General features: G+C 40.8%; 1 protein-coding gene across 2 annotated transcripts in view; it reads left to right on the forward strand.

The window, feature by feature from the left end:
* The first annotated feature begins 2,429 nt into the window (after positions 1-2,429).
* Positions 2,430-13,290, forward strand: part of LOC126402542 (putative beta-lactamase-like 1) — a 37,359-nt gene continuing 26,498 nt past the window's right edge. For both annotated transcript variants that reach the window (XM_050064650.1, XM_050064649.1), the window contains exons 1-2: positions 2,430-2,620; positions 3,470-3,610. In XM_050064650.1, the coding sequence (XP_049920607.1) occupies positions 3,516-3,610 (95 nt within the window). In that variant the 5' untranslated portion in view covers positions 2,430-2,620; positions 3,470-3,515. The remainder of the gene's footprint in view (positions 2,621-3,469; positions 3,611-13,290) is intronic.

A 13,290-nucleotide genomic window follows, 5' to 3' on the forward strand; every position in this document is an offset into this window, starting at 1 on the left:
TGTGTATATTAACAGTAGAAGTATGACTAATGATAACAGCAGCAGCAGGAGGCATCTGGCAGGACCACGGCAGCAGCACAACCACACACGTCACACTATCCAGGCACCGCTGCAATTCGAGAGAAATCTATGAACAGTGGATGAAGTGAAAAGAAGATATCAAGGCATCAGAAGAAGAACAAAAGAAAAATTGGCATATAATAAAACGTCTGCAAATAAAACAGGTAGGGGCACAGTAGATGAGATGCCTCTGACCAACAGCCAGGGACCGAAGAGGGAGGGGAGGTGCGCACAGCGGGCAAGTTCCACCTGCGTTAAAGGAAACACAAATAATACACTCAACTGTCACGTTTAAGTTTTCTTATATTGGCTATGAATATTCATTTTGTGTAAAATAGGCTATATGATAAAGAACTGTTTAGTTTTGTTTTTTTGCCACTATAAATGTTAGAGCTATAGCCTAATATATTTTGTGCCTGAAACAATGTGTCTTTAATATGATTTCGCGTGGCTTAACATAATTAGACGTTAATGAGACTGTGTATTTCATTTGATAATAATGTTTGGAATCTAGAAAGTGATTTCAATCATCTTTTTTTCAATAAATGTTGATTTGCTTAACTTTGCAATGCTCTGCAGTTTATTGGGTCACACTAGCCAGAGGGAACAGTCTTGCACTCGTATTCTAATCTATAGCATATGTTTAATCAAGGTGTATTTCTGCATTACATATTATTGAATGAAAATAGAAAAATAATTGCATATACCAAACAGCTCACAAGAAGTGACTGAGACAGAGAAACTTTGTCAATATACAGCTGTTTGGCTTCCCCCAAAGCTCCCTGCCCATCTGGCGGTAGAGGTCCGTCAGCATGGGGTGAGGCCAAATACTGTTCATCTGCACATACTATGATGACTAACAGCTGGTTGAATATCGACTAAATTTCCCTTTATATTCACTGTCTTCTGTCTCGATTGCCAGTGATGTGGTGGTTCACTTTTGCACTGTAATGTGTGTACATTAGGCTATAACTTCTATGTTTATCTTTTTAACCTGTTTTGACTTCATCCTGGATATATCCTTCAAACACATAATGCAGACCACTCTGTTTGCTTCTCTATGAAATCACTTTTTTTCCCATCACATTTTCACCTTGTCACATATTGATGTTTGGTCATGGACTTTCCACATCAGTATATAAAGGTACAAGGTACCAAGATGGCAGCCAATCAGTCAGTCTACAGCTGACCCTGATGCAAAAGTGGACAAGGTACAAAACCATATAATTGTCTAAACTTGTTTATTTAGGACTTATTATGACTAACATTTGTAGTTTGATATGGCAACAAATTTGAACAATTTTAGCAAGAGGCTGTTTATTAGAAAGTACTCACCTGAAGATACTGGGAATTTATCATCAGCTCACTGAAGGGCATTGGGACTTTATTGTCATCTCGTTTGAGGACATTGGGACTTTATTGTCATCTCGTTTGTGGACACTGGGACTTAATTATCATCTTGTTTGATTACATTGGGACTTTATCCTCTCGTTTGATTACACTGGGACTTTATCCTCTCGTTTAAGGACATTGGGACTTAATTGTTGCCTCGTTTGAGTACCATTGAACCTTATTATCGTCTTGTTTTAGGACACTGGGACTTCATTATCATCTTGTTTGAGGACACTGGGACGTAATTGTTGTCTCGTTTGTTATCATTGACAATGTTTAGTTTTCTATACTCATGAGTTCCTACTAATCCCATATAGCTAGGAGAAATTAAAAATGCTTACCAAACAAAATTTTGTGTCTCAAGAGGATATGCATGTTGTTCACCTAAGACCAATGTAATTTGTGGGTTGGTTCAAGTTGTCACTGATTAGATATTGTTAGCTAAAGATGCAAAACTGATTTTGATTTCAAAAGTTCCAACTTGAAAATCTTTTAGGCGGTGCAGTGGAAATTGACTCATTATCAGTGTTTTGCTGTCAAAGTGTTTGGATTAAAACTATAATAACACCATGAACACACGTGTTCCCTTGCAGAAACCATCCCGGCTCTGCATAGCACCTTTCTTTCAAACGCACTTAAAGATTTAAAGAACTGAATGTAGTCCCCCTTTTTCCCCTGCACATGACCATCAGACCTGTGCTTCATCATATCTGGTAAGTCTTGATTTCCACATGACAGTTAACCCAGTGTCATCCTCCTGATATGGTGATGAAGAGCATCCAGCAGTGGATGAATAATGTGTGCGTGGAATTAACCCCAGAGGATGTGAGATGATTTGATTGTTGAGGATGAGTGCTTGGCAGATTTCCATTCTATAGCCTCCTTACATTTGGCTCTGCGGCTGAAACTCCCAGCAGATTATGATGTCACAGCGGAGTGGGAATAGCCCTTCATCTAGAGCAAGGGATCACAGTCAGGATTAAGTACATGGGGGTAATGGTCTGCAGCCAGTGAATGCTCAAGAGCAGTAGAGCTGAGTTGATGCAGTCCTGCTGGCTTCTCTCCTGTGGATTTTACAGGAAATTAAATTGTGGATTTTTTGCTGTCTGAGGATGAAGAATGACACAAAGATAATGAGAGATGTCTGAGATTTGTTTTTCCTCCTTTGGTAAGCTAAATAATCTGATTTGCAACTGTTTCTGAGAACTCATTTTTTTTCTGGCAAACTAAAAGAAAGTCTTTGTCAAATGACATGAAAAAACTGCCTGAGAGGTTTGTGCTTTATGCAGGGTTCCCACAGTCATCGAAGACCTGGAAAAGTAATGGAATATCACAATAACATTTTCCAGGCCTGGAAAAGTCATGGAAATAGTAAAAATTATTGAACATTTTGGAAAAGTCTTGGAATTTTGTTGTGTATGTTGAAATTGTTACAACAATCTTCTGTGGATAACATATAATGGCACATTTACTTAGCTACCAACATAAATGGTAATGGTAAATGGACTGCACTTATATAGTGCCTTTTTAGTCTTCTGATCATTCAAATTGCTTATTACACTACAAGTTACATTCGTCCATTTACACACTGGTACCTGACTACCATACAAGGTGCCACCTGCTACTCAGTTTTTAACACATTCAAACACAGATGGAACAGTGATCGGAAGAAATTTGGGGTTGAGTATCTTGCTCAAGGATACTTTGACAAGTGGACTGGAGGAGTTGGGTGTTGAACTACCAATCTTCTGATTAGTGGACGACCTGCTCTACCTTCTAAGCCACAGCTGCCCCTAAAGCATAACATAACGTAGTTATAATGTGCTGATCATGTTTCTTCATTTTTCTCCCCGTTCTCTGTCTCTCCCGTCCTGTATGCCAGCTAGCTGAAATTATTTTTGAAGAGAGTTTGAATCTAATATGTTTGAAAAAAACATGGGAAAAATATGTGGGAACCCTGTTTATGTTGAGGTCATTCTTCATTATGTTTCAACAAACTTTTTTTTTTTTTTTCTAGACTACGCCTGCAGCCCATAACAACCAGTAAGCAAGATGAAGGTGAAATGGACCATGCTGGGCATGGTCGTCTTCTTCCTGCTCTCTGTGGTCATGATCTGCTGCTTTATATGGCAGTATACGATGCCAAAGCTGAAAACAGGTAAAGTTTATCCAGCCAACACAGATTAACACCATCAGAACACCCACACACAGACTCTTTAAGACATTGGTATGACTTTCCAATCTGGCTTTTGGACCGGGGACTTCCTTAGCCTGCAGCAGGATTACATAAAGCTGGAAATAGTAGCAGCAGGATTAGCAGCCGTGATAAAGCAGACTTTAAGTCCTGCTGAGAGAAGGGGGGGGGGGGAGCAAAGGTGGAGCAGAGCCGGGCTGAATCTGACAACTGGTGCTTATGTGTTTTACGTGACATAAATCTTATGGCAATCTTTATGGCTCCCAGGCTCAGTGGTCAGGGTGCACTGTCTGACTGACTCCAGTGCTGTGTTGTGCTGTTATGTCAATAAATTACATAATAAGAACACCAGTTTTATAATCTCCTCCCTGTGGGAAAATAAGAGCAAGCTGACATATTCACAGTACTTTATAACACACAGCACGATATGATTGTTTTACAGCTAGTGTGTGCATGCTGGATTTTTGCTTTAGCAGAAAAATGCATTGTGCTACCCACTACCACCTCTGCTATGAATTATGTTTTTGGTGCTGTGATGGAAATTTACAGTATGTCTGTATTAATTCAGCACAGATATTCTACAAATTGAAGAATACTGTCCTAATAGATTGATAACTTTATTGTCCACCTCAGTGGAAAAATATTCATAGATCACAGTGTCACTGTCACTATAATCAGGAGGCCATGAAATTGGTAGTGACCAAAACAGGTGCTGACTGGCTCTCTTAAAAATGGTCTCAGAGTTTTCATTAAAAGTTAGGGTTTGATTGATAATTGTGGCCAAGTACTTACATTGTTCTGCTCCTTCTACAGGCTGGTTATTGAGTATGGCAGGGAGGATATGACTGGTTCAATTTGGTTTTGTTTGTATCATAAGTTATTTTGTTTTGGCCACATTTGTTTACAGTTTACTTGCCTGACATAAGTCCTGAAGAAACTGTCAATGAAACTGTTGTGTACTGTATTAGTAATATTGTACTAATGTATTAGTACAGATAGGTATTAGATACAAGTAACAAGTTTAGAAGAGTTAGATGTGTGTCATCACAGTTAACCAACCATCCAACTAGACAGATGTTTTTCTTACTTTAAGGATCCTGCTAGTCATTTACTGTTACTGAAGGGTCAATAAAAAATAATCTAGTGAAGATACAATTTATTGAAAATGTTAAACAAAATTCCACTCACTCCCATTGTATTGAGGTTGAGACAGAGATTTCAGAACGTGGACATATAAATATATAAAAAATATATATAAATATAATTTTAGTGAACCAGGCCTTAAACATGCGTCTGTGTGACAGATGTTTCATGCTCTTGCTAGCTGTGTGTCTGCTTTTTCCTGTCTATTGGAGAAAGCTGATCAAACTAAATTCCAAAAGCTAAATGCTGAACTATTATGTTTTGGTTTCTGCTTGTCGAACACACATGATACAGCATGAACAATAGACAGCACTGGAGTTGTTGGACGGTATATTTTATCACTTCTGACTGAGATAGGCTAGCAGTTTTCCCCTGCTTCCAGTCTTTGTGCTATGCTATCCTAAGCAGGTGCTGGAACTAGTCTATCATGCACCATGAGATTGACAACAAACAGCTTTTCACATTCGATTAAAACACATTTGATCAAAATCGCAAAGTCTTTCAACATCAAGTTGAAAAACATATCCACAGTCACACCTGAGACCTGCCAAAACTGTTTAAATTTGTTTATTTGTAAATTTAGATATAGAAGAACAGGGAAAAAGTAAAATAAAAACAGTTTACATATGCAGGTGAGGTAGAAACCCAGACAGGGCTTTTCTTGGTACGTAACCTAAAAGGAAGAATAAAATCTAGATTTAAAAATACAGCATGATGCAAAGTAAAATGTCAATAAAGATACTTATCTTCCACACAATCAGCACTAGTGAGGAGAAATAAACAGAACATCAAATAAATCAATACTATGCAGAAACATAGCAGCTACACAACACAGTGATGATCTATACAGCACCAAATCTTTTTGTCATCAAACCAAGTTCCTTTTTGTATTGGGACAAAGACACTGAGTCAGTTAAAAAGTTCAAGTTCATGTTCTATAGTTGGGCTCCATGGTATTTCAATGAATACTGCCCTCTTGATGTACGATACATTGGTAAATAAAGGTTATTGGTTTGTCTAGTTAGATAAAAATTAACCTGAGATTTACAGATAAAAAAATCATAAAGGTTTCTGATAAGTCACTGTTCAAATACTTCACTTTGAAAATAAAAGTGCATATTTGAAGAATGTTAATATCAGAAATGGCTGGTACATTATATTTCAAGAAAAGAGAGGTTGTAGCACATGACTTGGAGCAAGTTGCCATTCTAATAAAACGTTTTTGCAGCATACAAATTTTATCAAGTGCTTGCCCTGACAATATTACAGCAAGTAAGATATGGATATGTAAACCGTAATACAATCTTAAAAAACAATATGAATGTAACAAAGGGCACATTTTTCGAATATTTCCCAGATATTTTGTGACCTTATTACAATCAAAACCAATGTGAGTTTCTAGTCAATTAAGATTCCAAGAAATCTTGTTGATGTAACTTTGTAAATTTTTTCCCCATTAATATGTAATTTAGCTTATTAGGGCCCGAGCAACGACAAAGTCGTCCGTGAGGACCCTACTGTAATCGCGCTGTTTATTATTAGGGCCCGAGCGACGACGAAGTCGTCCGTGAGGACCCTACTGTAATCGCGCTGTTTATTATTAGGGCCTGAGCGACGATGAAGTCGTCCGAGGACCCTACTGAAATCGTGCTGTTTATTATTATTATTATTATTATTATTAGGGCCCGAGCGACGACGAAGTCGTCCGTGAGGACCCTATTGTAATCGCATTGTTTATTATTAGGGCCCGAGCGACGACAAAGTCGTCCGTGAGGACCCTATTGTAATCACGCTGTTTATTATTAGGGCCCGAGCGACGACGAAGTCGTCCGTGAGGACCCTATTGTAATCGCGTTGTTTATTATTAGGGCCCGAGCGACAATGAAGTCGTCCGAGGACCCTATTGAAATCGCGCTGTTTATTATTATTAGGGCCCGAGCGACGACGAGCCCTCCTAGGCAATTTCACCGATTTGCATGAAACTTTGCACACATCATCTGTGGACTCTTCTGACAAAAAGTTATTAAAAGAATTTTGATATTCCCAAGAATACTGAAGTTATTAAATAGCAGGTTCCTGCAGATTTGGTACAAAACAGGAAGTGTTGCATATCTCCACAATGGTGTGTCCGAATGACATGAAACTCAGTTTACTGCTTCCCCATGAGCCCCTGAGGCTCTGTGCAAAATGTCAGACAATGATCACAAGGTGGCGCTCTTTAAATTGAAGTATTTTATATCTCCACATCTCCACAGCTTTTCTTGGTACGTAACCTAAAAGGAAGAATAAAATCTAGATTTAAAAATACAGCATGATGCAAAGTAAAATGTCAATAAAGATACTTATCTTCCACACAATCAGCACTAGTGAGGAGAAATAAACAGAACATCAAATAAATCAATANTGAAAAAGGAGTTACCAATCTGCCACTAGGTGGCGCTGTGGTGGCAGTCTAACTTAATATTTGGCAGTGTGCCAACACCATAACACTTATGGAAATGAAATTGATAGGGCTGGTAAAGACTGGCTCCTGTAACTCACACACCAAAAATGACCAGCAGGTGGCACTATTTTCAATGCAAAAGCGTTTTTGGCCCACAACTCCCACATAACATGTCGCACGTTTTGAAACTTTATATCTCAGTGTTCCCTGAATTCAGCTGAATTGTGTGATGTAAGGCACGCCCACTTTTGCATTAAATTTCCATTTGCAAAATTGCGAACAATGAAAAACCTACTTTTTAAAACTTTTTTTCCTCTCAGGTGATTTGACCAATTTGCACCAAACTTTGCATGAAGCATCTGTGGATCCTCCTGACAAAAAGTTATTAAAAGAATTTTGTTTGTCCAAAATACGCCCAAAATATAAAACAACAAATTCCTGCACATTGTTTTCAAAACAGACAGTCTTTCATATCTTGAGCAAATACAGTTGGATTACCACAACACTTTCGCTAATTGTGTTCCATGGCCCGATGAGGGTTTGTGCAAAATTTGGTGCAAATCGGCCAATAGGTGTCGCTCTGGTGGCAGTCTAATTAGTGTGAATGGAAGTAAATTGGAAAATCTTCAAATCCTCTTCAAAACTCATCGACTTTCAACCTCTTACTGTCCCTCATACTTTGAGCTAGAGACACCATGTCAACTTTTAAAGAGTCAGAAGACCTTGAACGCATTAACTGTACATAATTATCTATCTTTATCTTTATTTCGGCCATGACCAATATTCTTTTGTTTATGAACACTGGTAGATAACTATCTTGCCACCAGGTGGTCTTTGGCTGCTCCTGACGCTACCGTCATAAAAACAAGAGACGAAGAAATCTGAGTATCTGATTGAAAATTGATACACAGGTCAAGAATGGCGAGCTCTTGATTCTGATACCTTTAAATGTCAGTGCCTGCTGTTTTTAGATCGGTGGGACAGAGCTGCCAGCTGAAATGGTGGTGATACAGCCCCCTCTCTCCCTCAAAACTAATCAATTACACCATCAAATGACTCCAAAACACTCTAGTGGAAAACACACGGCTCGCGCATTCCCCACACTATGAAATAATAATGTATAGGCCTAATTAAGTAACATTACGACACATGAAGCAAATACTCGGAACTACTTTCTTCAGTAAACCACTGGGCGAAGTGACACAGTTCGTACCTGAGACAGTGCCGTAGTTATTGCTTGCAGCCTTGCATTTGCGGTACTGTCAGCTGGACGCAGCAGAAAGTTTGAGAAAAGTTTACAGAGTGCTGTTGCTGATCATGGTTTACACATGTATTGTAAAAGGTTGCCGTAACAAGCCGAAGACGTGGAGCAGAGTGAACAGGATGAAACAATTTGTGCTGGACATCGATCCCAACATGCCTGTGGAAACGGTCCGTAAAATGTTTGTTTACGAGGACTACAGTGAAAGGATGGAGCGCAGAAGCTCAGGAATGGTTCAAACGCTTTTCTTGAAAGATACTGTCTTATTATCTGTCGGCATCACAAAACGAGCATACGTGGTAAGTGATTGTTGTGTAGGCCTAATTGTGCGCAGCATCTCTCTGCTGTAACGTAAATGTTACCGGGCCCTATTAGCAGCCAGCCTTTTAAAAAAAAAATTAATAAATAAATGCCGGCCTCTTTTATAAACTGGTGGTGTTTATGTGACATTTTTGGCATTTATAGAACACTAGACCCGGATTACACACACATCCACAGACACAGAGAAGCACATCCACACACACACATCAACGCTCACCCAGGCACATGCGCAGTTGAGCACTCTCAGCTGATTGTAAACAGATAAGATGGCGACAAGACGCAACTTCAGTGTTAATTTAAAGCTAGAAGTTTTTAAATATTCCGAACAAATTTCGAGGGAATACGCTGCGAGGCATATGACGCCTGGTTGACAGAGGACGGCAACAAAACCTTCACAAAAGGAGGGAACATGAGAGCAGCTGACAAACGCAAGATAACGGCTTACCGGCGACACACAAGCCCGTCTCCAGGTCCAGTAATTTCCTCTTTCGTTGGTGTCATGACTGCCCAGTACCTGGACAACCGAGCAGGGGCGGCATACAGGTATGTGGCGTGTCAGAGGAGAAACGAGCCATTCACATTTCTCTTTGTGTCAGTAACGGCCAACAAACCGCACTTTAGGGACTGTTCGTTACTTGTCAGGGGAGGAGGGTGACTGGTTGATTTTTATTTTATTTTTTGATTTTATTTTGATCCCCCCTACCCTATGGGCCCGAACGACGCATAGTGCATCCAAATTCACACCTGTTCTTCTCTGTTGATTTTCTCCGCGACGGTGCATCATAGCGAGAAGCCACGCATATCACGCGAAACAGCGGAATTGTAGTCCAATGTTTTCACAGCGAAAAAAATGATAAAGTTACACTAAAATTATGTATAACAGAGCTTTCATACAGCTTTGCACACACATTACTCTTGGATGGATTGCAGGCTCGCACAGAAATGCCACGCATATCACATGAAAGCAGAGCTTTCCAATGATACCACACACATCATTGTACTGTCATCACTGCCATCACGCTATAAATAGGCTACAGATTAATTGTCTACAAATTAAAAATCTGACGAATTTCTTTACAATCCATTATACAGATCTTGTTATCAGTCACTTCATATAGTGAGGAATATCATATCTTACCACGTCTTAGGCTTGCGTGTGTTTCTCCCTGTCTATCCACATTTGTAGTCCGGCTTTCAAGATGCAAATATCTCCATATTGTCCAGTTGACACTCCATCAAACTTTGTATGACAAAACCAACCACTTCACCTTTGCGCAGCCAGACAACAGTAGCCTAATTATGCATACATGACAGGGCCGTAGTCACCATATTCATTGAGGGGGACACGTGCCCCCCCCCCCAATGCCCAAATTAGTTTTTTTCATTGATATTAAAATTTATGTAAAATACAGGCACATAGAAGTACGTGAAATGATGGCAAATCTGGATAGCTCACATTGTCCTGAAAACAACAAGATATAGCATGTGTGCGTAGCCTTTATAATGACTGTGATATGAGCTTAAAAGTAAAGGCAGTAAAAATAGCCCAAAAACGCCTAGGGCCCATAGGGTTAAAACTAGCCAGGACCGCCTCTGGCACTGATATTTTTACCGTAACCATCTTGCAGTCCAGTAAACCAACACCACCCACTACGACCTCAATAATAAAGTAGAATAATCACCTTTCTGACAAAAGCTAAAAATGTAACAGCTTTGTACACGTACAATGTGTGGCAGAGCTGTTGTATTGGATTGTATTAGATTGCACAGGTGTACCTAATAAAGTGGCCAGTAAGCCCCACATTTACACCACCAATCCATGCCTGCTCTGGATCTCCCCGCAGCCCCTGGTTGCTCAACAGCCTCAGCCCCTGAGACCATGCTGATTAAAAGTTATTAAAAGCTTTTCTCTATGTCAAGGGGTGTGGCTACTATGACGCTGCCCTCACCACCAAATCAGTTGGCTTTTTGATGACTTCAGCGACCTCATATCCTCACGAAATTGATACACAGGTCAAGAATGGCGAGCTCTTACATCTGATAGGGCCGTTGCCCATGGGGGGGACAAAATGCCTCTATAGTCCCCCTTGAAATTTTCAAAAACCCCTCCCCATAGGGGTTTTCTTGGAGTACGAAGATGAAACGTCACACCACGTCAGGTTAACTTACTCTGAGTTTGCACATAACTGCTTCAGTGATGCGTGCTGCTGGCCCCCCGCAGGAGAGCGAGGGCCCGGTCACAGCTGCTTGCAGCTTTAATTATTAGGGGGCCAAGCCCGAGGGGCCGAGGGAACGCGTATGCAAGCAGACGCGTTTCCTTGGACCAGCGGTGCTAGGAACCCTATTGTTTTTGTAAAGATTTTTATTTTTATTCTTCCGTAGGTAAAAGTGGTGCTGCAGGCTAAACCGTGCAAGGGAGGGCGGTGCAATTTGGAGGGGTGGTCCAGACCCCTGCACGTACCTCAGCCGCAAAAAACTATGTATATCTGCCTGCAGGGGGCGCTATAACCTAGGCCAATGCGTTTTTGCCTATAGCTCCCACACCGTATGTCGCACATTCAAAAATCTTGTATCCCCAGCTTTCCTGAATAGAGCTGAATCACTTTGCCATAGGCCACGCCCACTTGCGCCTAGGAAGTTTTTTCGCAAAATCGCGAAAACTGGAAAACCTACTTTTTCGAACTTCTCCTTGGGATTTTGTCCAATCTGCGTGAAACTTGACATATACACTCTTCTACTGGACCTGATCTAAAGTTATCAAAAGAATTTTATTCGGTCAAAAAATGCGCAAATTATTAACAAACAAACTTCTATAGCTAGCTATAAAAATGCAAACTGTTGGATATCTCGGTCAAACTAAATGCTATTAACACCAAATTTGAGATCATTGGTTGGCATAAGACTGTGAGGGTATGAGCCGAATTTGGCGAATTTTGGCAACTAGGGGGCGCTACAAATATGGTAAGTTTATATCTCTTGAACGGCTGCACCGATTTCTACGAAATTCGGTTGGTATGATGTAGGGCCAATTCTGAGGTCATATCTTGAAGGTGGTCATGACTGGTCAATGTGGGCGTGGCTTATTACAAGATAAACAACAAACATTAATTTCAGCCAAACTATTATGCTGAGGGCTTTGAAATTTTAAGGGTACATATAGAATAGGACACAGATCTTCCGTACCAAAAATTGCACATGTACTCCACTAGGTGGCGCTATAACGGATGCAAACGCGTTTTTGCCTGCAACTTACACATTTTAAATGACACTTTCACAAACATTATATCCATGTGTTCCCTGGATAGAGCTGGGTTTTCTGACACAGGCCCCGCCCACTTCTGCTGCACATTCTCTTTGCTAATTCGCCACATGTCCAAAACCTACTTTTTCGAACTCCTCCTACATTTTAAGTGCCACCTGCCTGAAACTTTGCACATAGAATCTCCAGATGTGTCTGATGAAAAGTTATCAAAAGAATTTTGGCATTCCAAAAAATGCGCTTGTTACAGCCAAACAATCTTTTGTGCTAGCTAAAAAACACACATTGTTTCATATTTCGCTCAAAGTAGATGCTTTCAACATCAAACTTAAGTCACTTGTTCCCGAGGTCATCCAGAGGCTTTGTGCCAAATTTGTCGCAAATCGGTCTATGGGTGGCGCTATAACGGATGCAAAGGCAGTTTTGCCTGTAACTTCCACATTTTAAATGACACATTCATAAACATTATATCCATGTGTTCCCTGGATAGAGCTGGGTTTTCTGACACAAGCCCCGCCCACTTGTGCTGCACATTCTCTTTGCTACTTTGTCGCATGTCCAAACGTTGGCCTGCGTCCCTGCGCTCGCCCAGAGCCCGTCGTCCTTCGGGGACAACTTCCATGGGCTCCGCGGGACCGAGTCGCACGGGGGGGCTTGGCCCCCGTTCATAACTATTTGCAGTTCTAGTTATTATTATTATTATTATTATTATTAGGGCCCGAGCGACGACGAAGTCATCCGCGGAGGACCCTATTGAAATCGTGCTGTTTATTAGGGCCCGAGCAGGTCACAGACCTGCGAGGTCCCTATTGTTTTTTGAATGATTATTAGGGCCCGAGCAGGAGACCTGCGAGGACCCTATTGTTATTATTAGGGCCCGAGCAACGACGAAGTCGTCCGCGGAGGACCCTATTGAAATCGTGCTGTTTATTAGGGCCCGAGCAACGACAAAGTCATCCGCGGAGGACCCTATTGTTTATTATTATTATTGTTATTCTTGCGACATTTTGTGTCCCAATTTCGGCCCTTTCCCAAATTTGAAAAAGCTTCAAACTCTCCACATTCGTCCGGCCACATCCGAAATTCGATATTTTTGGGCGGTTGCACATGGTCGGCGCGAAATGCCGAAATAGCGCCCCCTACAAATTTTCAAAATACCCTCCCCATTGGGGTTAGTTTGTCGTAGGTAAACGAAATTTGGTACACACATGTATCAT

This window comes from Epinephelus moara, chromosome 16, assembly GCF_006386435.1.
Source record: "Epinephelus moara isolate mb chromosome 16, YSFRI_EMoa_1.0, whole genome shotgun sequence".
NCBI lineage: Eukaryota > Metazoa > Chordata > Actinopteri > Perciformes > Serranidae > Epinephelus > Epinephelus moara.